At 35.6% G+C, this 27,661-nt stretch overlaps 1 protein-coding gene across 4 annotated transcripts; it reads left to right on the top strand.

Annotated features, from left to right (window-relative positions):
- The first annotated feature begins 1,654 nt into the window (after positions 1-1,654).
- Positions 1,655-27,661, top strand: SLC38A11 (solute carrier family 38 member 11). 4 transcript variants are annotated; one of them, XM_032189570.1, is made up of 13 exons: positions 1,655-1,753; positions 3,426-3,543; positions 3,939-4,013; positions 5,194-5,328; positions 6,595-6,660; positions 8,303-8,409; positions 8,913-8,992; positions 17,081-17,151; positions 18,160-18,321; positions 19,857-19,969; positions 20,615-20,746; positions 21,846-21,963; positions 23,079-23,183. In XM_032189570.1, exons 1-13 carry the CDS (start codon positions 1,709-1,711, stop codon positions 23,171-23,173), a joined length of 1,317 nt encoding a protein of 438 aa, XP_032045461.1. In that variant the 5' UTR covers positions 1,655-1,708; the 3' UTR covers positions 23,174-23,183. The 4 variants fall into 4 exon arrangements, with proteins under 4 accessions (XP_032045461.1, XP_032045462.1, XP_032045460.1 ...); XM_032189571.1 differs by lacking the exons at positions 21,846-21,963; positions 23,079-23,183 and adding an exon at positions 27,524-27,661; XM_032189569.1 differs by lacking the exon at positions 23,079-23,183 and having other exon boundaries at positions 21,846-22,646.

A 27,661-nucleotide genomic window follows, 5' to 3' on the forward strand; every position in this document is an offset into this window, starting at 1 on the left:
GCCTGAGGAATGTATCTGATTAACAACAGGGAAAAACAGGAGAAAGCATTTGCACAAAACAGAAATTATTTTCTGAGGTAATAAATGCATACTCCAAACTGGAATTAAAATAAAATCACAGAACTCAGAAGGACTATTGCACAGCATGTGGGTGTTGGATAAAAAGGCTTTGTGTGGAAGTTGCTACATTACTTAACAAACATACAGAATCTGTCTGAACAGCATCATAAAAACCTACCATATTTATAAGGCTTTATTACACTCTGCCTTAAAACAGCATCAGCTTCGTTTCTTGTTTAAACACAGCATTCTTTTGTAGAGACCAAGGGAGAAAAAAAAAAAAAAAGCACTGCTACATTCACAGGAACTTTCTTTGTTACCTTAGGCCTCTAAAACTTTCTCTGCTGAGTCATGTCATCTGACTGGTCACACAAGAATACATGTCAGATTGTAACTTGTCATGGAGTTGATTAGAGATTTCTTTTGAAGGAACTGAAGCTAATGTGCTTAAGCTATTGAACAAAAATGTCATATACGCTCTTTATGTTCATTTTGTTTTTCACATTAAATCACATGCATCATAGAACTTTTAAGGACAAAATGACTGATGCACAGCAGATGCACTCCTTTAACCACTGCAACTTGCCCTAGCAAATATTATTAATATGTGTTCTTAAGACTGTATAAAGCAAATTAGCATGCTCTGTTTTCTGCTGATATGTTTTATAGTTGTTCTCGGTGTTTTCTACCTTAATGATTTAATAGTTTAAAATCTTGCATCCAAATTCTGTTGATGGGGCCCTGCAGTCATTGCCGTAAATTCACAAATTTTTTTTTTTGACCCTCATAAGCTATATTTTGCCTCCAGTAGTTCTTCACATTAATATCTGTAATTACTTCTGTTGTTTACTACTTCATATATGGTTTTGCTTAAGATACACATTTGTGTGTCTTTTTTTTTTTTTTTCCTGAATGCTGACAAAATATGTTTCAGCTGGAGGCTGCCTGGTCTCAACTCACAATAAGTGAGGTAATTAGAGATTCTGAGTTTTTGGCCCTGTAATTTTACCTCTTTTAATTAGGGGTCAGCCTGTGACCCCAGCACATTCTGTACCTGGCTTACCCTCCTTCTGCTGACTTAGCATTCATTCAAGAAACTTACCTCACCTGAGGAGAAAAAATAATGAATACAGCAGCAGGACCTAGTAAAGAACCCCTATGTTGAAAACTACATACAATAAATAAATAAATAAATAAATAAATAAATAAATAAATAAATAAAACCAAACAAACAAAAAAACAGCTTTGACAGCGGAGCTGCTTTCAGCTATGCACCCTACACAGAAAGCTCTATACGTGCATTCAGGGTTAAAAAATAAGTAAGAAATTGTGAACTTGGGGTGTCCTAAATTCAAGATAGAGGAGCTTACTTTCTGGGCCGCGTTTCAAACTGAGGAGTTGAAGGAGAGCCCCCTCGCCGGGGCTGCGGGCAGGAGCCAGGCTGAGGGGCTCTGCGCCGCTCCAAGTGGCGGGAGGCGGCCGCCTGAGGGGAGCCCGCGCCGCCCCCCCGCAGGCTGCCCCGCGGCCCCGGGTGGAGCGGGAGGACTCGCCCGCCTCTGACTCTCCGGGCTCTGGGAGGGCTCAGGGAGCGGCGGCGAACTGCAGCAGCTCGGTGGCACCGTGAGCGAGGCACCGCGTCCCCCCGGCGATGGAGCGCGGCGGGCCGGAGCTGCCGGCGGCCGCTGCTCCGCAGGTGAGCCCAGCGGCACTGGGGAGGGTGAGGTGAGGTGAGGTGAGATGCGGGGGGAGGCGGCGGTTCTCTTCTCGTCTCCCGCAGCCCCTCGTCGTGGGGCGCCTGGAGGGAGCCTGAAGGGCACCGCGGCTGCTTTTGCTATTATATGCCTCCCTGGAGGGCACTGACAGTGGCTGTGGATTTCTCATCTCGGTTGATTTTTGCTCTACCTCATGTGAGGAAGAAATGAGTCCTAAGTACGAAGTGGAGTTAAGAAAAAAAGAACGCTAGCGGATGGGTCTTACTCATGTAAGATAGCAGAACCGTGGCCTCTTGACACAGCTGTAATTGTGCTTCTCTCCAGAGCTCAAGCACCTGTGTCCTGGTGGCCCCATTGCCATAGGTGTGACCCTAGCTGTGCAGTGTCTGCTGCTGCTACTGCTGGTCCCTGAGGAAGCCCACCAGAGCCCATCTGTGTGGTGGGGGCAAGACTCATGAAGGAGTCTATGAGGTGTACAGCAAACGTATTCACATTGTATGCGTTTTCTAGTAATGACTGAAATGAGGGAACTGGACTCTTCTATTCAGTACAATTCCACATGTGCTGTACAAAAGGTATTAAAGTTTCATGAGAGAATAACAGTGATGCTCCTGCTGCACGAATGAGTGGTGAACTAAAATGGGCCACTCGTAATTCTGCAACAGAAAGAGCAGGGGAAGGATGTTAACTGTAAACTAGCTATGGTATGGAGAGGATAACTAGGAAGTGATGGTGGTCTTTCTGTTGATGATGTAAATATTTTTGTAGCACCAAGTGGAAATATTTAGTGGCAGATTCAGAACAAGAAGAGTACCTGTCTCTTCATACAATGCATACTTAAGACATGGAACTTATGGCCACAGGACTGCTAAAAAATTTACATTGCTTAAAAAAAGGGCAAACTGAAAGAGCAATCCATTGACGAATATAACACAACAAGGATGTGCCTGGCTCAGGAAGACCAGGATACACAAAATGTTGAAAGCTGGGACAAGATACTCTTTCTGGGCACCTTCCACTGGTTACTACCAGAAGGGGAGAAATCACTAACTACAAATGTGTGCCTCAAACTCTACTTTGTACCAGACTTTTCCATAGAAACCTTGTGAGGTTAGCCAATGTCATTCTCTATTCATAATGCACTAAACCATTCAAAGACAGAGAAATGTTTCAAATGCTGGGTAAAACCTTAAATTTGAACATCACCAGGTGTTGGCATACTTTACTAGCAACTTGAAATTGATTTTGTTCCCCTTAGCTTAGGGGCCTGTTTTTACTGACCAGTCAGGTTAGCCAAACTATTTTCAAAACTGCTTGTTCCAAAGGCAGAAATATTAATTATGACTAAAAAGCTCTTTAACAGCCTACCTCTCAGTTTATATAGATTTCTGTTCTTCCATTTATATTTTTTTTTCAGAGAAGAATTAAGTACAGAAGATTATTGGCCGGGCTTATAAAGGAATTAGATGCCTAACACTCCTTTGATTTCTCACTGGGGAAGGAAAAAAAGAAAAAAAAGGATTTAATTATCAAAATACCTCTACAAATCTGAACCTATGAAAGCTTTTTTTTTTTTTTTTCTCCTGAATCAGCTATATTAAATGTATAATCCTTGTTCTCATATTTAATTCTATCATTGTCTTTCTGAAACAGATAGAAACAGATGACCAAACAGCTCTGGTTAGTAAGATCAGGAATAAAGGAGGAAAGAGTAATCTGGCATCAGCTGGATTTAACATTATCAACTCCATTATAGGATCAGGCATAATAGGTAAGTGTATTTTCTTCATTATTCATCCTTTTTTATACATGCATGACTACTCAGTGTTGAGAAAAGCTGTCCTCTTATTTTTCTGATGCTGTTGCTGAAGATTTTTGTCTATTCTTTTATTATGTGAAAATCCAGTGTTGTCATCTGAGATCAGGTCTCACTGTAGTAAGCACCCTTCAGCCTTTTCTGCCATAATGACTGGAGTACTGTTTGAGCAGGTGCTGACTCAGGTTTGTGGCTAAGCAGCCCTTGGTCTACTAAAAATAATCACATTGATTAAGCATGATGGTCCAGTTTGGAAGATTGAAAGAATTTATTTTAATCTGAATATTTCATTATTTTGGTCATCACAAATAAATATTTGTAAATGTTCAAAAAAACTTTCTTGCTTACAGGGTTGCCATATTCAATGAAAGAAGCTGGTTTTCCCTTAGGTGTACTGCTTCTGTTTGGAGTTGCCTATATCACAGGTACTGTAAAAGCATTTTGTTGTAAAGTGAAAATCAGTCTTGCGAAGTTTAGATGATTTTGAGCTTCATGATAACTTAATCATGTTTGTGACTTAATAAAAATGAGGAATTTTTTTCTCACCTCACTAATCCCCTGAGCAGATTAGTAAAAGTAGAGAATTATACTGTACAACATATAAAGCTGCTTTTTGTGTGCCTTTTATTTGGTGAAGCCTGGTTTCTTTGACTAGGTCATGGTGACATTTGGAAGAATAGCTATTTGTGTCTCATAATCACCTATTTTAGTCTGCTGTTTTTCATCTAAGACACTGAACCTTGAGTGGATTGTATTACTCAAATGTACCACAGAATTAAAATCTCTGGGTGTACTATGATTTTGAATATTTTAATATCATTCATCAAAAATTCATTGATTTACCTTCAAAAATAAATTGTAAAGTCTGAAAGTTTCATAATTTTAGTCATTCATAGAAGATAATAAACACTGATACTGTTCACAGAAAGGAACTGTTCCTATCGCAGCATAGATTACAAGCTAAGATGAGGAATAGACGAGGTCTAGCTACTGTCTGTCAAGACACCTACTCTAAGGTAATAAATTCTGTGCTATAACTAATCCAGACTGGAAAATCCCATGGTGCTCAAATGATCACTAAAGCATAGTTTCAAATAACAGCAGCATTTTATACTATTCTTCATAAAAGGTTGAGATGCTGTCTCAGAGTAATTCCATCTGTGACATCAGCTCTGTCTCAAGGCAGATTGCTTCATAGAAGAGAGTGGTTCTATCTGTGGTTTTCAAGATAAATTGACACTGACATTCTTCATGTTTTAGCCACTAAGAGGATATACCCAAACATTATATTTAGTTTATATACATCTGTGTTAATTTAATTTTCTGTTTTTTTGGTGCTTTTAACAGTTTTCCATTGAACTACACTGGATACTAATTAAAATGAGGCTGTTTCTGCTTTCCCTTATTGGGAAAAGCAGAATTCCCTTACCATATGAGCCTACAGCTCCAGATCTTGGTGGATTTAAATTCTTTCTGAAAAGATTTTTCCTCACTGTTCTTCCCAGTGCTGCTGTTTTCCCTTACAGACTTTTTTTTAAGGAGTAGAAAAGAACAGTACCTGCTAGATGGTTCATGCTGTCTTTAACAATTTTATTTTTTTAACAGATTATTCCATTATATTACTGATCAAAGGAGGAAATCTCTCTAGTACCAACAGCTATCAAGAGCTGGTCAGAAAAACATATGGTTTTATAGGTTATCTAATTCTTTCAACTCTTCAATTTTTATATCCATTTATTGGTAAGATCACATAAAATATAAATTTTCATGTTTTATAAATAATAAGACTTTCCATGTTACCTTATTCTTTCACTTCTTAAATATTAAGAACTCTATAAAGAATATACTGTATATGCCTCTTTCCTTAAATAAATAGTTGCTGAGTAGTGAAGAATGAAAAGAATTCAATGAATCTTAGGACCAGAATAATAGAAATTAAGTGAAATGTAACAACACAGAAATCTGGGATCACACAGTTAAAAATTAATGACAAAAGTAGCTATGAGAAATAAAAAGAGGGGAGACTGTTCTAGAATGAGGAATCTGATATGCACCGTTTCATACGGGACTACAGGAGGTAAGGATTATAGACACCAGGAGACTGGATTTGGTGCCTGCAGAGTCCCAGAGCAAAATTTTCCCTTTGGGATTAGTCAATTGGAAGTCATTTTAATGTCATTTTAGGTAGACAAGATTTTTCAGTGAGTCAGGTTAGTGTTACTGTGGGCAACAGCATTGCGCCTTCCTATGAATTACTTTATCAAGCTTCATTCCATAAACTGAAAGTGTGAATTACCTATGAAAATATTGATCCATTAGTGTTGACTTAAGAGAGTGTGATTATTATTTCATAGAGAATGTAAAAAAGAATTGTAAAGTTCTCAATTTCTACCTTGGAACTAGTTATGCAAATGTATGTACTTGAATTTGTTTCCATATGTAGCACAGGTACTTTCAGTGTAGAATAAGATAGAAATGAAATATGAGTATTAAAGTCACAGCTCTTATTAATGAGAGGAAGGAATGGAAGTCCCTATTTGCTATCTTCATCTTTTCTCCTTTCTTCTGGTGGAAAGATTTCAAACTTTTACATGAGCTAGGAAGTCCTGTGCATTTGATTCCAGGACTGATTCTATTAACACAGGAACATAACTTAATTGAACAGGAATTTGGAGATAAACTGACCAAAAACTGAGGTTGGAAATGAACAAGGCAATTCTAAAAGCCTTTTTTAGTCCCTTCTGAATTAAGTTTATATGGGAAAACAGCACAGTGGCCTTGCTTGTCAGATTGGATTCTTTCTCAGACAGTATATTTTAAAAATAAATAAAAGAGACTGTTAAAACATTTGTTTTAAGCCTGAATCTTAAAAGTTGTTAGGTGCTAGCTAGAATTCATACAAGAGTGATAGTAGCATAATCCTAAGGTCTACAGAATACATGTACTTAAATATTTATCAAATGTTCTCTATTTTATTTGTACTAACAATTTTTTATTTTCTTTAAGCTATGATTAGTTACAACATAATAACAGGAGACACTTTAACTAAAGTTTTTTTGAGAATTCCTGGAGGTAAGATGCATTTTAAAAATTTCAGAATGGGAAAGATTTATTAGGTACAAATATAGCGTCTTTGGGGCTTATACTGTGTCCGACTGAAGTAATATCTACCTATTACTTTGGGTCTGAATTACTCTTAAATATTAAGTTAAGAATTTAAATCATGTTTGTATGAGTGCTTTTTAAACAAAAAAGAAACTCAAAACTATAAATCCTAAGGACTATAAGTCCTTAGGTCGTTGGACTCTGTCAGTAAAGATTAAGTGCATCAATGCACTAAGCACATAGAAGTCTTTCACAGTGATATGATTGTAAGGTTGTATTTTGTCATATTGTTGAATGTGCTACACTTGAATACTAAAACTGCACTTCAGTGAACAATTCTGGATGACTTGCAAATAATATAATGGATTTAATTCTTACTTAACTATATCTATATAGTTGGTCATAAACTGCATATATAACTTATATATGCCTAGTTCTATTAAGTATTCTGTAAGAACTTTTTTTTTTTCTTAATTAATGTGCTTCTTACCCTTCTGCCACTGTAAATTTTCAAAGCGTAATCAGTGGAGTCCATTGGTGTGCATGTTTGTCATCTTTTTCATCACAAAGCCAGCTAAACTTAAACACTTTTCTCTGGCAAATTAAACTGAAAAGAGCATGTCTGGAGTGAACTGGAAAAAAGTTTTTCTATGAACTGTTTGATTTCCTTAGTGAGATTATTATTTTCAGGTGGCAAAACCTGCAACATGTGGAATTCAGTTTGAATTCTCACACTCTGTTCAGGTTGATAGTGAAAGCGAATACCTAATAATATCTAATAATCATATGACTTCTTTAATGGGAGGAATCAACAGCATGTCACATCTTTTCACCTGCCTGGGAAGACTGGAGGAAAGGCATTATGATGTTCCAAAGGATAAAGGAACTGTACACCATCTTTTCATGTCAACTGCCACTCCCTTTCCAGCCAAAATCATTCAGCAAGCTGATTCATTCTAATTTGACTAGAATTTAATACATCATTCATTCTAATTTGACTAAAAGTGAGATATTTCATGTTAAGTAGGCTTGGAAAAAAAACACCAGTTATGCAAAAGAATTCCATTGATTGCAGAGGTTGTTGCCTTCACGTAGCCTTCCTTTCAATTGGAGGTCAGGTGACAAGAAAAGAGGTGCTCAAATGAACCACTCAGAATGAACTTTAGGATCATTCTTTAAGAATCTCTGTATCTTCAACAGAACAGTGACTATCTCAACGCTGTCAAAAAATCCTCAACAGTAAATAGCAGAAAGAAACATTAGATGTTTCTTTCATTAGACTTGCAGTCTGGAAACATTGACCCAGGCATGATGAAAGAAATTCATGTTCATCTATATGTTCAAATGTCATACTTCCAAAGTTTGATATATCAAACGTGTTATGCACTGTAGGTTAAAATCGCAGAATTCTGGTGATTATGTGCGGGCCGTGTATGGCTTCCCCTATGTTAGTTAATGCCTAGTCTTCATTTCACTTTCTTATTTTGAATAAAGGAGATAAAAGCTTGGTCAACATTAAAGTTTGTTATTGCTAGTCCTTTGAATGCAACTAATCTATTCCTTATATCAGTCTCTTAGCGGAATAATTTTCTTTCTCTTTGTATTTTAGTTGGTCCAGATAATATACTTACAGATCGTCACTTCATAATTCTTCTTACCACCATCATCTTTACCTTGCCTTTATCTTTATATCGTGACATAGCAAAATTGGGAAAGGTAAATCATAATAGCAGCTGATTTAGTTCACTTTTCTTTATGCCATTAGGAAACAAGTGCCAGTCATGACCTAATGTATTTGAATTCCATCCAGCTCTAGAGCATATTAAATATTTTAGAATTTCAGACTGTCTTCTGTCCCAAGAAATGTCAGGGAACTTCAAATAGTTGTTCAAAATAGTTTTTAAATAGTTTTTTCAAAATAGTTTTTTTTTTTTTAAAGCAGCGAGTGATGTAGGCCTGATCTTGAAATGCTGAGCACCATTGATTACAGATGTTTAAATGGAAACCATCTCTTACAGTTAGACAAATAGTTGCAATTGGGTAGTTATTCAACAAGAATAACAAATAAAAAGGTGATGGTATAGGACAAGCCTCATAATTATAAATATTTGACGTGATATTTAGAAATATAGTTGTTTACCAATTCTTTTTTCAAAAATAAGTTGTGCTGCTACTTACAGCAGCTTACTGACTGAAGTTGTGTGTTGTCTGTTTTACAGGTATCTCTTATTTCTCTGATTTTAACCATTGTCATCCTGGTTATTGTGATGGTGAGGACAGTAACATTGGGACCACAGGTGTAAGTATTCTTATACTTGTCATAAAGTTAATTTTTGTTCATACCTAACCAGTTATATCAGTCTTGCATTCTACCTGCATAGTTTTGGAGCATGGGTGTTTTGATAGAGACAAGTGTCTAAAGAAATAAGTCTGTACTAATAGCAATACAAAATGAACTGCTAAAACTTACCTATCTTTTTCCTTCCATTTCACATAAGCAAAGTCACCAAAAGTCTCAAAAGACAAACAAAACAAAAACCAACACTAGAGATGAATTGGAAATAACATGTGCTATTTCTAATAGCAGCTGGTTCCTGAAAGGGCATGTGAGGTTGCCTATAACTTGAGAAGTCTTCAGTTTTGTCCATTACTGTCAGATGACCTATATCTGTAATCTTAAAATAGATAGTATCTTAGCAGCATTTTTTCTTCTGTTGATATAATGATTTCATAATGTAAATTGAATACAAATAAGGAAAACAAGTGAACCACACAATAACAAAAACTGTATTCTGTCATTTGAGAAAACAATATGAACATGCAGAACTGTTTTGCATCACTTGTACTCTTAAAGTAGTGTAGTTAATAGCAGTCTCTAAAGTGCCAGAGAAGTGCCATCGCCTGTAGAAATGATCCACTCAGAATAGTGTGGAATTTCAGCCTACCCCCGTTATTCTTAAGTAACATGTTTGTCTTACCATGTTAATGGTGTATTTGGAAGCAAAATCTCAAATTTCCATGTCAAAAGAGGAAGCTGTATATAGTGGCTACTCCTGGCCCTGTTACTATGGTAACAATCCTTTTAACAGAGGTGTTGCATGGAAATATAAGTAGTGCATGTCTTTGTTTTTTTCTTACAATAAATAATGATGCTTTCTTAGAAATTCAAGTCTTACTGTTTAATTCTAGAGATTCTTCCATTTTTGAGTTTATACTTCTTGTCATAAATTAAGCTAAGTTGATAAACTTATCAATTTCTCAACTCACAATAATTCTATCAATGTCTATTTTTACTGCATATTACAGTTTGAAACAGATGTAAACTTTAAGTTTTAATAAGTCCTCTTATAATATTTTGCTAAGTTATGCCATGTTTTTTTGTAATGAGAATAATGGAATAATATATAAATATATATTTAAATCTTGATTAGAAAATCTCAGATCTGTCATGCAGGAAAAAAAAAAATAATAATTGTATGGCCATAGGGATTCTTGATGGGGTCAAAAGAGAATATCTAATTTTTACTGGAGTAACATGACAGAATTGACCATAGATCTGTTGCTGCATACAGGTAATTGTCCAGTTTGTTCTTGGCAACTCCATAATTTTCCATTCCAGTTCTTAACTAGCCTTTCCTTAGGAAGTTTTCTGAATTGCGTATGGTGTCTCTCCTGCTGCATTTCATGTTCATTGCTTTGTGGCCTAACCACAGTGAATATGGAAAGCAAATTATTCCTTCCTCTTCTAATTCTTAAAAACCCGTAAAAAGCTGTAATTTGTCCCTTTTTGGTATTCCTTTCTATAGACTAAACAAACATTTCCATTAGTGTCTTATCTTGTCATTTCTTATACCTCTAATCATTCTAAATGGCTGCCTTTACTTCTCTGTAAACAGCAACAAGATTGTGGTGTCTTTACTGCATTGTCTGATGTATCTTACATGCAAAGTGTCTCGAGGTCCCTTTCACTATCTTTTGGGGATTGTCGTGTTCCTGTTTAGTCTGGTTTGATGTTTGCTTTTTTTGCAAAATGACATGGTGTTGTGGACATGCCTCAAGTCTGTAACTTAATAGAAACACTGAGCCTTCTTTGCAGAACAGCGAGATAGCAGTCTTTCCTTTCTTTTACTCTGTTCTTGTGAAGTTTGGGTTGTGGTATAGTCATGTCCCTCTCCCCCTCCCTTCCCATCTCATTCTCTTGAAATCTGTAACTGCATAACTGTAAAATTTGTTGTTAAAGTACGGAATCCTACTTTATCAGCTGATTTTTCCATTTGTCAACTTCTTTCTTTCTTTCTTTCTTTCTTTCTTTCTTTCTTTCTTTCTTTCTTTTTCTTTCTTTTTTCTTTCTCTTTCTTCTTTCTTTCTTTCTTTCTTTCTCTTTCTTTTCTTTCTTTCTTTCTTCTTTCTTCTTTTCTTTCCTTTCTTCTTTTTTTTCTCTTTCTTCTTTTTTTTTCTTCTTTCTTTCTTTCTTTCTTTCAGCCTGTTAGCTGGCATGCTTGTGCTAACTGCACGTTTCATGCTTTCTACAAAGGATGCTTTCGATCCATCTTCTGAGTTACTATTGAATACATTCAGAAGTATTGGATTCAGATCAGTGTCTAGTGGAATCCCATTCAAAAGTCTTGCCACTGTGATAATTACTCTGAGCACTTTTCACTTACCTTTTACTTCAGATTTTTGAAAGTGAAGGTTACGTTGTGTTAAGGGGTGCAGGAATGATAAACTGTAATTTTAAGTGCCATTCAGATTCTAGTGGAAAGTCATATTAAGATGACAGAATATTTCCCTTCCAGAAATCTTCTACTCTGTTAGACCATCAGCAAAGCAACAATACTATTGTTTGTAATGATTTGATGTGTTTGAAACTGTAGGCAGCAATTATGAGTCTCTGGAGTGTTGCATTTTTGTTTTATTTTTTTAATTGCTGTGGGAGTTGAGGGAGTTGTTCAGGGACATTTTGGGAGTGTTACTTCCTTGTTAGCTCTCAGGGGAAAACAATAACTAATTTCTGTTGAAGTATTACTTGGTTTATTTTACTTTCTCTTATAACAAATGAAGCTAAGCTACTCTTTTCTTGTTTGCTTGTGATTAATATAATTCTTGTGACTGTTGTCTGAAGGACATAATGTGTCTGCAAATAAAATTCTGTGTTCTGGACCCAAAGTGTGCTCTAAATAGTTTAAGATGTTAAAATATGTTCAGATGATCTATTCCTAGCTTTATTTCCCCCTGCTGGTAGCTGCGTGTTTTTCTACTATGATGTCGTGGTTTAACCCGGCTGGCAGCTAAACACCACGCAGCCGTTCACTCCCCCTCCCCCTCCCTCTCTGGGACGGGGGAGAGAAATGGAAAGTGAAGCCCGTGAGTTGAGATAAAGACAGTTTAATAAGACAGGAAAATAATAATAATAATAATACAATGATGATAATAGTACTACTACTAATAATGTGTACAAACGAGTGATGCACAATGCAATTGCTCACCACCCGCTGACCGATGCCCAGCCTAACCCCGAGCAGTCCGGTTCCCTCCCCCGGCTAGCCACCCCTATATATTGTTTAGCATGACGTCAGATGGTATGGAATACCCCTTTGGCTAGTTTGGGTCACCTGTCCTGGGTCTGTCCCCTCGCAGCTCTTACTGCACCCCCAGCCTGCCTGTTGGCAGGACAGAGCAAGAAGCTGAGATGTCCTTGGCTTGGTATAAGCACTGCTCTGCAACAATTAAAACATTGGGGTGTTATCAGCACTCTTCTCATCCCAAGCCAAAACACAGCATTCCACCAGCTACTAGGAAGAAAATCAACTCTGTTCTAACTGAAACCAGGACATATGATCAAAACCAATGTATTAGAAATAACTCGAACTGTAGATGTATGTGGATACTTCTTAATACTGCATAAAGTAACTTCATGATTCAGAAATGAAATTAACATTCCTTGCTGTAAAAATAAATACTTTATATATCCTATAAAGATAGATAAATTTGATCATCTTTTGGGAAGAATGTCATGATGTCAGTGTCTGCATTATACATAAAGCTACAGGAAAAACTTCAAGAGCGTCTGCTACACATAAATAGGACATGAGAATTATTTAAATGGCAGCTGATCACAGGGATGAAACACCAAGTGTTCAGTAAAATAACTTGAAAGTAGAAAGTTGATTCTTTCCTTCATATAAATAAGCCAACAGTGAGCAAAACTAAACTTTAATTTGGTGAAATTAAAAAAAAATAATAATAAATAAAACCTAAGCTACCATACAGACCTGTCAGTTGTTCATTAAGGAAAAAAGGGGACTAAAGCAGCTGTAACTAAGAGGGGCTGATGTATTGCTTAACCTTGTCTATGTCCTTTAAAAAACAAGGTGATTTTATCTAATGTGAGATTCAAAGTTGATGTGTTATGTCCCATTATATTGATTGAAGTTATATTCAGCATCTCTAAATTTAAAAGTATAAATTGAAACAAAAAATATTTTACCTTACAATAGAATAAAATGAAATTTTACATTTTTGTGTCTATGTCATTGAATTAAACATGAATTTATTTCCCATGTATTCCTTGATGAGGTGCAAACCAGCAGTTAAAATAAACTTGTGGTCTGTCACTGTTCTTCAATCCAAAACAACTGAAGTGTTTTGCTCATTCCAACATGTAGCTCCCTTCTCAAATGCATAATTTTATTTCCTGTCTAGAAACTGTATTTTATTTCAGTCAGTGCTTTGTGCCTGTTGGTGGGGTTGAGATCAGGGATGTAGGTTTCTCTTACTCTCTTTTAAGATATTTTGCTTCTGATGCATTCTGTTGTACTGCATTTGGCAGCATTTCTACATAAATGACAGAAAATTTCTGCATAGTGTAGACCTTGTGATGTGGACTAGTCTACTGTAAATGTTTTACACAAGATAGAAGACATGCTGTTGTAGGCTGCCAAACAATTTTGTCTGACTCTTACTCAGGATCTGGATATTAAATGCCTTTACTCCTTTAGGAACTCTTAGATTTTGCCTGGCTTTTTTGTTCTTTTCGTATTTTCCTACCTCTTCTTACATTGGTGAACACCAATCTCTTTAAAACACTTTTAACATTTTTAAACTCACTAGCATGCTTATTATGCTATACTTTTCCTTAAGTATACTGAGAACTGAGTAGAGCCTTACTTTATTAACCACTAGGCTTTCTTCACCACTAGGTTTCACTATCTTCCCACTGATGATTCTAATTGTCAGCCTGTCTTGCTGTTGTCTTACTTCCAGCTGAGAGATTTTCCTGGCCAGTATCTCCCTTGGAAAGCCGTTTTTTGTTCAATATTTTATTATTTATGTTCCAAGAATCAGAGTTACGTACTCTCAACTTTTGTGTTGTATTTCAACTACTTTATACTACAGATAGCACAGCTTTAACCAAGAGCATTTAGCATCACAAATGTTTGTTTCATCCTCCTGCTGCTTCTCCGGCATGAAAAAAAAAATTGTGCAGGCATAGCCTGTGGTTTTTATACACTGAGTGTGGAGCAGTAAGCTAGCTGTTTTTTATCATTCATGGATATTCATAGCTACTGCTATTCTTGTGAGCAGCAGCTGAAATCATCCCCTAACAATTCCTAGCAAGAAAGTAGGTCAAACTGGGTCAGAACAATGTTTTGTTTGTTCTTCTTCCTTTTGATAAGGACCTGTCTTTAACAGCAGCACCAGGATTGAAAGATTTGAACAGGTATAGAGTTACCTGGTTTTCTTTTGATACACTCAGTCAGCCTGTGTATGTCTGTCTACACAGACAAACATTTATATAAATTTTATGTATGTTTACCCTCATCTGTATGTGATTAGCGTTCTTATATCTAGACCATGATATTCACTAATGGATCTTTTCTTTGTGAATTTCTCAAGTCTTTGTGAACACATTTGTATTTGACCTAAAAGCATATATTGTATGAAAGTCTGTTATGCAAATATGTTGCTTGAAGTTTGATATTTGGTATTTCAAACAGATTCCCATTAGCATGTTACTTTCACTTGTTAGTTATGTAGCGTATCTGTGTCTCTATTCCCAAGGTCTGGAAATGCTTCTCAAAAAACCTGCAGGAGTATATAACATTGTAAGAAATACTGAGTCATGCTCTGTTGCATTTATTGTCCATACCAGTGTGTGTTCTAAGACATGGCAATTCCCTGGCAATGTTCAAATCACGGATCTGGAAAGGGAAGGAGTTTACCTTCTTACATTGATAAATAAGCAGGATTTTTTCTTTTGCTGCTCAGCTCCCTCCAAGATAGTACTCCTAATCTGGTTTGCTGTTCATCCACAAAGCGTTATTCCAGTCTGCGTATTGCCAGTGCATATGCTATTGCTGTGGCAGGTGGAAAACTAGCTCCTGATGTTTTCCTAAATTATCTGGTCACTTTCAAGATGTTTCAACTGAAATCTACAAGCTTTTTCTATTCTGATGTTTTAAATCCCATTTATAGGGAGCTTATAACATGGCTATATAGTTGCATGGGTTGTGCTATTTTCACAGAAAAAATGTTTGAAACTGTTGTGGTTGTCTGATCAAGAGGTGTTTCAGATAAAAGCATTCTTTATTTCTATGCATTTTAGAACTATTCTTTGTACAGGGCATTAGGACAAATTTTCATTTTCTATGTTTGATTTCAAAGCTGACTTCTAGTGGTTATAGAACAGAACAATTGTAAGATTTGTTTCCTATAGTCTGTTTTTTGTAATATTACTGTCTTTGAGATGTGAATAGTTTCCTGAAAAAGCCATTCAAAATTATGAATATGAATTATCCACAGCCATCTCTAACTTGATGCCTCTGATTTCATATCAGTAAAGGAAGCTACTCTGTATAATGAACTACAGCAGTTGTAGCTGGTCAGATCTCCTATTTCATAAAACAAATGCACAATATCTATTTCATTCACAGTGTTCTACAGCATCTACGTTGCTTCTGAATCTGAGAATATTCTAGGAGGGCCATATTCAGGTGCTTAAGACTAGAAGCTGTATGTTAGAGTAGTCAAAAATGTATACAGCATCCAAGCTGAAAAAAAACTAAGCTTTATTTTGATGCTCAGGTCCTGTTCGACCTTGAAATTAAGGTTATAGCTTAAAAGCCTAAAAGTTGTTTTAAGTCTAAGCTGAATGCACATTGGATGCCAGAAATCAGGTTTTTAATATGGAGAAGGAAGCCATGACTACTTGAGTTCTCAAGATATAGTGAGATACGAGTTCTCAAACAAGAAACTAACAGAAAACAACTACTTGTTTTCTAATTATGTTTAAAAATTTGGCAGCAATGAAATCTAGTATAGCATGTGCCACTATGGCTGTCAAAACCACCTAGGTACCAGAGGGAGAGACAAAGCTCCCAATGTTACCTTCACAGAACTGATTGTCATACTGCTCTGAAGGAAGACAGCAGATAAGGCCTCAGGTGGCAGCTGCTTTGCCTCTAAGTAAAAATGGAGCAATCGTAGTAGCAGCATGCTTTTTAAAAGCAAATTTCTCTGCACCCATGCGTTTTTCTTCAATATTACAAATATAAGGCTTCATTTGATACTGAATTCATTTGATATTATTAGCAACTGCAGGTTTGGAAGGAATATTTCATGCCATTCTCTTTCATTCCTTTGGTTCTTTATGCAGATAATTTGATTGTATTTCAAGTGGGTTTTAATGAAGATTGCTGACAGTTTTCTGTGGCCCTCCTCTAAGGTTTACTATTAACCAAGTCCAAAACTGTGGGCATATTTTAGAGGAGCAGATATAGAGGATATTACATTCTTGCCTGAGTAAAAGAGTCTCCATCCACTTTCTTAAAATTTATTTTGTCACTCCTTTGGGAACTAGCACAGTTCCTTTAAGATGAGGAGTAGCTGAAACTGGTGTAAATAAAGACAAACTGCCTCACTTGATTTGTGACTTTGGGGAAAAAGTATCTCTGGACTCCATGAATTACGTGTGCAAATTCAAAGGAAAAAATTGCCTCTGAATAGTCTGAGATTTTGGGTTGAGATAACCTCAGTCAGAATCAGTAACAGCTTTTGCCTTCCCAGTTACTGTTTCTTGATAAATGGTGACTTTAAGAGTTTGTTTACAGAACTGGCTGCTGAAACAGGCTGACAGTTTGGGCTGAAAAAAAAAACAAACAAACAAACAAACAAAAAAAAAAAAAAAACACATTCCAGGAATACTTTAATCAAAACAAGAAAGGTGAGAAGGGCATCTCCCTGGTTTCAGCTTATTGTTGATGAATACTGGCCTAATTCAGATAGCTCTGGAGTTCTGATTACTAGTTCTGTATCACAGCATAGTATTTAAAATTATTTTTAGTAATTGATGGTTGAAAAGAGTGTAATCTATTAAATTCTGTTTTAGACCCAAATCAGAAAATGCATGGATATTTGCAAAATCAAATGCAGTACAAGCCATTGGGGTGATGTCATTTGGTAAGTCTTTTTTTTTTTTTTTTGTATTTTCAGTCTTCAACAGGGAAAAAAAAAGTGTGTTTTTTGTTTTTGTTTTTTTTTTTTAAACCTAGAAATTGTGTGGTTTTAACTACTTTTTTATTATATGTACATACATATATTCATATTAAGATGGTTTATGGAAAGCTGGAGTTGATTTTTATATTATCCATAGGTGAACTTAATTGTTACAATTTAAGACATTATCACAGTCTGTTGTCCATCCTGCCATAGAAGCTATTGCTGTTGTAGCAGAGATAGCGCATGGCACATGTGAATCCAGTTTATATTTCATATTTTAAAGCACCTGTATCGGTAGTGCTAGTCTAGTTCCTAAATTGGGGAGGCTCTGAACAGTCTGTATTTTCTTGGGTAAACTGTAACAGAAAGGTATTGGACTGAGATGCATACATTCACTATAGAGTGAGACATTATAGAGTGCCTGTCACCTCCCATTTCCAACATGAACCATTCAGATGAGTCTCAACTCACCTCCGTTATTGTCATTGTAAAACCCATTCTGCTTGGGGGACATTGTATCTCACCTCTTGTTAATGCTGTGATAATATGAGGCCTCCCTATATTTACTGCTGTCTAAAATTATAGGATGTCTTGAAAGTAGCAAATGGTTCTGTGGGTTTGAAAGAATCTCTGAAGTGCTGTTGTGTTCTCACGCAAAAGAGCAGAAAACTGTAAATGGAATGCAGATTCCACTTATAGGGGAGTGGGAAGAAACAACATGGCATTTTAAGGTAATGTAATCAGCATTATTATATCCCAGGATGAATATGAACCTGCATCAAATCAATTAAGTAAAAGTTCAAGCCATTTATCTTTGCTATTCAGTGCAGATTTAATATTTGTATTTAATAATAAATGGTATGAAACTGTACTGTCTCCCCTACCTTGGAATATATACTCCATTAATTTATTTTATATGCATGTGTGCATGAATTCATATATATGCTTTAAATGTCATGTGTGTTTCAGCATTCATCTGCCACCATAACAGCTTTTTAATATATGGCTCTCTCGGAGAACCCACATTAAACAACTGGTCCCGAATCACACATGTGTCTGTTTCCCTTGCTGTTGTTATCAGTGTACTATTTGCTGCATGTGGGTACATGACTTTTACAGGATACACAGAAGGTAAACTGCTCAATCCCTCAATTTTGGTGCTTTCTATAGTCATTACACTTAATTTCTGAGTTCTGTTTTTAATACCTTAGTAAGATCTTGACATTTTTATATCTACCATGGACAGAAACAGCTAGGACAGACATTCCTAGTTGTATTTCTTTTTTTTTAGGGTGCCTGGATACACATTTCTGTATGTTCTTCTGTATCTTTTATTGTCTGTGCAAATATAGCATCCTAGCTCTGACTTAGATATTTTCTATCATTACAACAGCCATTGTAGTGTAATGCTATTGTCAGGTCTTTGTGTATACGTGTATATATATGAATATAATACATAACATGTATTGATAATTATACTATTTTATGTGATTTTGTTTAAAAAGAAATGGAAAAAAGTGCTTTTGACAGAAAAAAAGTATTATATTGTTCAGTGCATTAGTTCCTCAAGGAAAAAATACACATTGCATAAACAATCAGCTTTTCTGTTTTAGTGCTGTTCCAAATTGTGGGAGAATGCTTCTGAGCTTTTTCCTTTTGTAAAGAAATGCAGCATTTAGCTGAGAACAGAGGAATTGTGGGGAGGGGGTTACTACTTGATCTGTTCTCCTTTTTTCCTCCTTCCAGTACTGTTTGTACAACATAACTTGCTGGCCTAGACACAACTGTAGGCAGATTAAATGCAAACTGGCTTGAGATATTTCATATATAGAGAGCTCTGACTGCAGCAATCCCTCAGCATATGATTCTACTGTAGACAGGTTCCCTCTTACTTTCTGTCTCTCCTGTCAAAATCTTCCAGATATCTTCTCTGAAGCACATCCTATTCCTTCTTCAGTGCCGTTGTGATCCTGAAAGTGGTAAATCATAAGACAGTATAATAAACAGGTAGAAAAGATGTGGTACATCATCTGATTACTGTCTTGCAGTTTTTCTTGTGCCTGATGGATCATGATTCCAGATTCTTTGCTGTAACCACTAAGCAAGATGATCTAAATTCTCTTGCAATGCTTTAGTTGCTAGATATAAAAAGATTTACTGCTTAATAATCCATATATTTATAATGGGCTTTCAGGCTCAGAATATTTGAAATTCTTCATTGCAGCTTACCAGCTATGGTTAGATAGTATCAGGGAGATGCAGTTACGCAGAGGTAACTCCCTGGCATTCCTAGTATTAACTGTTCTTGTTAGATGACTTACATTTTAAAATTAAATATTTCATATACAAGCTGTCTCTGTCCTGTACTGAGTTAAATAACAGCATTTCATATAAAATAGATGCTAAGGGGAGGACAGCATATATATTAAAATATATTAAAATATTTTTGAAAGATACATGTAAATACTAATTCAAATAAAAACATTGCTAATAGCAAGTTAAGATTTCTCCTGAATGTAACTTGGCTGTAACTGGAGTTTGTTGATGTATCAGGAAAGGGGAACAGGAAGTCTCAATTACTCTAGTGACTCCATCAACTTACACTCCGATTTGCAAATAAGAAAATGACATGAGTTCAAACTAATCGATGTTTTGCTGTGCCTCAGGAGATATATTTGAAAACTACTGTAGAGATGACAACCTTGCTACATTTGGGAGGTTTTGTTATGGAGTTACTGTAATTCTGACCTTCCCCCTTGAATGTTTTGTGACCAGAGAGGTAAGCATTTATTACGTTCTCCCTTTAACAATGTTGATATTATTAATAACGTGAGAACATTATTAATACATGTTATGGCTGAAGTCAATGGCTGGTCTGTAATAAATATCAGCAGATAACTATTCTGCTGATGCAATGAATATGAGGGTAGTATTTGTAGTGTTGAGATTCTAGTAATATTATGTTATACTTGTTAATATATAAAGTAACATTATAATAACAGCTATAAAGTCTGCATAGAATTCCATTTTTGTTATAAATGTTACTCTCATCATTATGTTGAATAGCTAAAAATAACACATTAACCATGCTTACTAGCTTTGCTGGGTGAAAGTGTCTCTATCTAGGAAATCCACCTGTTCAATCAGTGGTTACAATTGGTTTTGTTCTGTAGCAGGAAAATGAGAGGAAAATAAATCCTGCAGATATAATTAAGCCAGCACTGAAAGTGTTCTGCAATTTTAGTAATGCTTTCTATGAGTTAGTTTTGGAAGCAGATGAAGATGTTTTCTTGAAGCAAGCTTCAAAGGTCAGTGGGTATATTCTCACCCACTCTTTTAGCTTCCTAAAGTTAGGAGATTTGTTATAAACTGGTTGTTAAAATAAAGAGCAAAATCAAAGTATAAAACTGTGGTTCTGTTCCAGGTGATTGCCAATGTGTTTTTCCATGGGAACCTCTCAACGGTTTTCCATATTGTTGTGACAGTAATTATCATTGCTGTGGCAACTGGTGTATCATTGGTGTATGATTGCCTTGGAATAGTTTTAGAGCTGAATGTAAGTGAACCTGCATACTCTTCTATTTAATAAATCACTTTTTTTTTTTTTTTTTATAAAAGACAACTCAGAAAAATCTGTAGCTCTCCTAAAAATCTTATGCAATTCAGCATAGTACTCAGAAGTGTTAGTAGGAAAAAAAAGAATTGTTCCGTGGTTGTAAATGGTGTAATTGAAGAAGGAAGTTCAGGAAGAAAAGTTCTTTTAACCAAGGAAATAATTAAAAATCCAATCTACATTTATGCTAAGCATCATTTGTAATATTTTACCCTCAATTTCATGTCAGCTATTTTTAATAAATTAGATGTGGAAATATAGATAGAAGATGAAGAAAACTTTAAGGGCAGCCTTTGTTTCTTTATGGAATTATTTTAGAATTGGCTTCTTACATTCCTGTCCATACATTCAATGACAATTTCAAGTCATATATTGCACACTTACCTGAAACTGATGGAACAGAAGTGAGCAACTTATTCTTTACACTATGTGATACATGTAAGTACGTGTACATTGCTCTGATTCACAATGCAGTTTATCTGCCAACTGAGCAGTAATAAGTGATTCTGTAGCAATGATTTAGCAGAACATGCTTGGACTAATATTATAGAACCAGTCTGAATATTCAGATAAGCTATCCAATTACCCTCTATCTGAAATAATTACCTACATAGTTTCCTCTGAGTTATTTCTTTGCAAATTATCACTGTCTCAAAATAAACAGTGGTCCACTTGGTTTGGTTTCTTATTCATGGCAAGTGTTGGTAATTTTTTTTTCCATCATTTTTCTTTCTTTTTTTTCCACAAGTGCAGAAAACTTGCCTGTGTATATACACCAATAAAATTATGTATATTTGTGCATCCATATGTGCCTATTTGGGCCAAATATCTAAATGTTGGTATAATGAATCTATTTAACTATGTGTGCACATATGTGTCTATATGTGACTTGGAAAAGAAAATTTTCTATTTAGTAATACTAGAAAAGGCCTCTATTATCCAGTTTTACTGTTGCGTCAGTCTATTCATAGCTGTTTACAAATTCAGATTTTTCTTTCATATACATGCTTATGAGGGTTTTCTTGTTGTTTCCCACACACAGGGAGTTCTGAGTGCTACCCCACTTGTTTTTATCATCCCAACAGCGTGTTATCTAAAGCTGTCCAAAGAGCGGTGGAACCATTCGGATAACCTCATATCCTGCCTGATTCTTGTTATTGGTGTGCTAGTGATGACAGTTGGGTTTGTTTTGACTCTCTTGCATCCCCAGGAATGTAGCCATGGAAAAGAAATGTTCTACTGCTTCTCTAGTAATGTTTCTTTTCACAACAGTACACTTCCCCCTTAGGTAACACACCAATCTGAATGAGATCAGGTGTGTCTTCCAGCAAGCCATATGCATGTATTCCAGTTTAAAGGTGCCTGGAACAAAGATTTCATGTTTTCCTATGCACTAATAATTTTAATCTGTTCAACTGTATTTATATATTTTATGTTGCCATCCCTTTTTCTGAGAAAAACTTAGTTTTTAACCATTGAAACAAATTTTCAGAGGTGTCTTGCAGTAGACATTACTTGCTTAACTTGCAAACCTTCCAAAAAAGCTTAATTTATGGTAGTGAGTCATCAGTGCAGCTTAAAAATTATAGGTGAAATGTGTAGGAATGTAAACATTTCCCATGTTTCATTGCTTTTATTAATTTTTATTAATTTTGTAATGATTAAACGTATATTTATTAGCATACCATAGTTTGTTTTTTTTAAGTCATGAAAAAGCGTATGTCTGGGTCTCTCTGTGTCTTAAACTCATGTGGTTAAATTGAAAAAAACAAACAAAAACAAACAAACAAAAAAAAAAAACAAAAAAAACCCTATTAATTCTGTATTTGATTTTGCAGTAACTGTTCTCTAGTGCTGAAAGCATCCCTTTTACTGGCTTTCCAGTTAAGGGCAATTTTATGTTATAATTGAACTGTAACTGATATAATTCAACTGTAATTGTTAAAATTATTGGTTTTCTTATTAAAACATCTTGCATGAATCTGTCCATATAGGTGAATTTTAAAAGATTGAGATAAATATTCTCTGTACAAATTATAAGATTGATAGAGAAGAAAATTATATTTGTAACAATCACAGCTTGACTTTTACATTCATAACCTTACTTAGTTCTAAAACTATACTGTAGCACTGATACACACCAGGCATGTGTAGCTTGAACTTGTTTGGGAGGCTGAGGGTTTTTTTGTGAGGGTGGATTTTTTTTTTCCCTCCTTCCCCCTGTGTTGTAAATCTGTTTGAGAGAGTTGGTAATGCAATTCTTTGATTTCCCTAGCTAGAGTCAGCTTTGAGGGTGATGCTTCATCTGCTGCCCAGGCACCTGCTACTGTTAACGGAATATTTTCCACCAGTTTAGATGGAATGAAATAGCTCATTTGGTCTTAGGTGTGTGAGTATATTCCCTTCCTTCCACATGAAATGGAGTTAAACTTAGTTAATACTTCCTCATGATAGCTGCTGAAGATGTTTCTGACAAAAAAGAAAAGACTTTTGAGCTTTTCTGTTATTCCAGTTCTTCTAATTTCTTTTGCTTGAAGTATGTTACCTTGTTTAAAGTATTAATTGTAATCTTTGTTTTTAAGTATGAGTCAATGGAATAATCTGTAGGATGCGTTGTAGTATTGCCTCTCCAACTTCAGGTTCTACTGAGTCTATCTTGATATTAATTCATGTTTACCTCTTTTTTATGATGGTTGAGACTTTCTATGCCTTACTAACAGAAATGAAGGTTTAAAGAAATGTGATGATTTAAATGTGAAGATTTAAAGAAATTGTGATGCTTTGTAACCTGAAAATACAAAGACTAAGGTAGTAATGGTCAGTTAAAAGTTTGTGTTGCTGGTAAAGCTTCTTTTGCTCTTAAATTTCTTTTGCCAAAACTAATTGTATTCGTTTCACCATATAATCATAGATGGCTCACTGATTTTCGATCATAAACTTGCCAGATGAAGGTGAGGCTTTCCTAGATATAAGTATACTGTAAGAAGAGAAGTCAGACATTATGGAAGAAGTTACTTAACTGCAGTTTGGCTAATGGCTTTATAGAAGCTATAGTTCCTTACTTTCCACTATTATTAGCGTAACTTGTCTTTATTGAAACTACAAATAATAACCTCCTATATACTTTCTTATGACCTAGGAAGTCTGAATAAAGAAATAAGCACCTTTTTTTGTCACAATAAAGCTTGTAATAGTCATAATGTTTTTTGGAAACAAATAAAACTCCCAAAGACAGAGTTGTAGCTATCATCAAAAGAAGTACATAAAGCTTTTAAGGATATACATATTTAAAAAAAAAAAAGTCTTAAATATGAGAGCACAGATATCCCAATGCAGTAGTAAAGAACATTTTAACCTTAAAGGAAGCACGATGCCAAAGAAAGTTCAACTACGTTAAAGAATTGCTAGTTGAATGTATTTAATTTTAGCTTCCAAAATATCGCCTTTCTTTGACTAAACAAATAAGGCAAAAGCAGCAATTTACAAGCTGTCAGCTTTAATGGAGCTCACCGAGAATGAATGAAAGCTAGCTACAAAAACTAGTTACAGCTTGTGTTGTACTATTGGACAGGTTTTTGCACTGAAGAGTATGCTTCAGCTTTGTAGTTACAACAGTGGTTCATTGGTAAGCTAGAGGCTTTTAGCATAGTTTATTTACCAAATAAATCACAACCTCTTGATAGGCTCAGTGTATTTTTTAAATTTTTTATTTTTGGCTTATTAGTAGTGCAATCTATTTGTTTTAGTTTTGTCATATTCATTGGGATCTCACCACTATCATAGCACTTCAAACATCCAGAAATTCACTGTGCACAGAAGCCGAAGGAGTGCTGGCAATATCCTCAAATCCAAACATACTGCAGTGACAGGTCTTTGTGGAGTCCAGGCAGAGGAAGAACAGCAAAGCTCCACAAGCATGCACTGGCAGAGTTTTCACATCAAAAGCTGATAGTATGACTAACTATTTCTTCTGAATTCCTTCTTTCCAGCTGAGAAGGCATTTCAGGACACCAGATGTACTATTGCCATTCCTACAGGGGCTGCACAGACAGTTTCTTACTTTCTATAACAATCTGCTTCTTATTAATTGCAGACATTTTAAAAATATTTTCTACTGAAATGTTGGCACATGGGCAAACCTTGTATATTACTAGGGACCCCCTGGATGGAATTTTCCTTCCACTACAAGTTTTTCTGTGGAGGGGGCAAAATGGAGTAGGTTTGCTAAATGGACACCATGTATTTTTTCCAGGTTTTTATCTCATCACACACATTACCTGGATCTGATAGGCAAAGGATTTAACTATTTAGTATTTGTGACAAGCGAACAAAAATGTAGTATGAGTTTGTAATTGGACTCTGTTTCTGGTGTGAACACTGAATAGAGGGTAGAGAGAAAGATGCAAAAGTGATAGACTGAACAAATGTAACTACAAAACATGAGACTAAACACATTCCCATAGCAGGAAGGAGGAAGAAGTCCTTTATTGTGGAGTAAAACAAGCACAATGCACAGAAGGCTTATTTTTATAGCAGATCTATTACAAGGACTTGTAATTAAAACAAACAAACAAAAACACACTTGAGTTCTGGTCTGTAGCAACATTTGTTTGGAATTTTTTTTTTTAGAATTGTCTAACAATTCTAAAATTCTAAATTCTTCTAACAAGGATTTGAATTTAGGTCAGTAAAGGAAATACGTTTTTCAGTTTATCATTCAATGCTTTACTGTAATTATAATTTACATTCAGCTAAGGACCTGAAGCACTGTGGAATGGCTTTGAAAATAAATGTGATTGCTAAATGGCTGGATTGGAAGTTCCCATTGACTAGGTAGAAGAAGGGCATAGCTCTTGTCTTCACTGCTAGGTGAAATGCTTTAGGCACAGTCTATTTTGGTCATTATGGAGGCCTCTATGGACATATGTGCTCAATTTTTATTTTTATTTTTTTTATAAATATTGGGTTCATGTGTGGTGGTGATAATGGAAGAGGTTTTTTCAGCATCAGACTGTTTACCAAATTCTTCTGTATTTAAAATCTGTACAGTGCATTAGCAGAGAACGTGAAATGTATGAAAATTTAATTTAGTTTGTTGAAGTTGTATTTAATCTGAGGTAGAACAGCTGAAAATGGCTCCATGTCTTCCATTTGCAAAGCTGAACTTCTGTAATAACTTCAGATAACCTACCCTTTCTTTTCACTTCAGAATAATTAATGTTGTCTTCTGGGTACTGTTCTGTCAACTGTTATCACAGATATCATGAGTAACTTTTTTGTTTTCTGAACATCTAATTTTTCTGTTAAGTGTTCTGGAGCAGTTCAGCAACGTACAAAGAAAAAAAAACAATGCTTTTTTTTTTTTTGAATGATAGAGGCAGAATTGAAAATCATCTATAGAATGGTATAAGTAATGGGAACAATGTTGCATGTAGAAAACAGATCAGTGATGAAAGTTTTTGCTCATTTAGTAGTTACCCACAGTTGTATATTGATATCCTGTACACATCTTGACTTTGATGTACATAATGTTCCTTGCAAGTGCTAGAATGAGGGCAAGTGAAGCAGGCCTCTTGTTGCAGGGAAGATGTGATGAATAAAGTAAGGCATGCAAGGTCTTCAGTAAATAAGGTAAATAGACAAAATCCTAGAAGGGCTATTTCTTGACTTGAGGGCACAGGTAGTAGTGTCCTACTGTCCTTGCTAAAAGTAAGGTCCACCCCAGGTCTTGATGGGTTAGTTGCTTAAAGTCGCCTGTTTGGAAGTTAGGTTCTGCAGTGAAAACAAGTGAATTGAACTTGTTTTGCCAGCTATGTAGTTTGATCTGATGATGGAGTAGAGCAGGGGCTGCAGCTGTTTACGTGCACAGCATCCCCTCTCAGTCATTTCTCCATCTGAACTTGCCACTGATAATTTTTTTTTAATTTAGGTTCAGCTACAAAAGCGGTGGAAGTCAATGGCATGATGCACGTTTCTTCCTCATAATTCCTCTCCTCAGCCCTGTTTTCCTGGTTGTTTGCATTTGGTGGTTTATAGGGCACTGTAATAGGAAAAGACCATAGGAGAGATTGAGCTGGATCAGTGTTCTGACTTTTCAGATAGAGACGTGACAACGTGGGAAGTTTTAATTGGGGCAAGATATAGCTGCTGATCCTGCAGATGCATTTAAGACCTATGCCATTATACTTCAAAGGGTAATTACTCATTTTGAAACTGGACAAGAGACTCTATTTCATTCCTTTTGCAATTGCAAAATAAAGAAAAATATTTTTTAATTCAGAAGTGATACTGCTATCTGCTTTTTGGAAATATCTAATCTTGTATTGCCTAAAAATACAAGTCTAAGACTTATAAAGAAACAAGTCTGCTTGCTGTAAACAAATTCAAGCTTTTGGAATTGATTTAGTCACCTCTGTCTACTCTGAAGTTCACTGCAGCTATTGATGAAAAAGTCAGGGAAAAGCAGAAAGCAAGGAAACTTGAAGCTAATCTTTGACTTTGGCATCTCCTGTGTTATTAAACCTCAGCTGAATGCAGAAATTGATATAAGCATTTAAAATACAAGTCTACTTTAATAGATAGGAACAATGTATCCCCTAACGCACACAACTTTATAATCGTGAAGAACTGGACAGTTCACTGTAAAAGGTTCCCTGAATTCTGTTTCATGCTACATTCTATTATTAATTGCTTGTAATCTTTTCCCACCTCTTTTATTAGGATGCAGTTCTTCCTTATATGGACATTCACTTGTGAATTATTTTCTTGGAAGACTCTGACACTTGTAGGGCATTCTGAGAGGCCTTACACATTGGAACTAAAGCAGGATGCGAAAAGAAAAACATCCTGAAACATTAG

This window comes from Aythya fuligula, chromosome 6 (genome assembly GCF_009819795.1).
Source record: "Aythya fuligula isolate bAytFul2 chromosome 6, bAytFul2.pri, whole genome shotgun sequence".
Taxonomy (NCBI): Eukaryota; Metazoa; Chordata; class Aves; order Anseriformes; family Anatidae; genus Aythya; species Aythya fuligula.

Bases quoted from the DNA above. Each gene is read 5' to 3' on its own strand.
- SLC38A11 (XM_032189569.1), top strand. From the start codon at position 1,709: ATGGAGCGCGGCGGGCCGGAGCTGCCGGCGGCCGCTGCTCCGCAG. The intron at 18,322-19,856 runs GTAAACTGCTCA...GCTGTGCCTCAG, and splicing joins TTTTACAGGATACACAGAAG to GAGATATATTTGAAAACTAC. The intron at 20,747-21,845 runs GTAAGTGAACCT...TCCCACACACAG, and splicing joins GAATAGTTTTAGAGCTGAAT to GGAGTTCTGAGTGCTACCCC.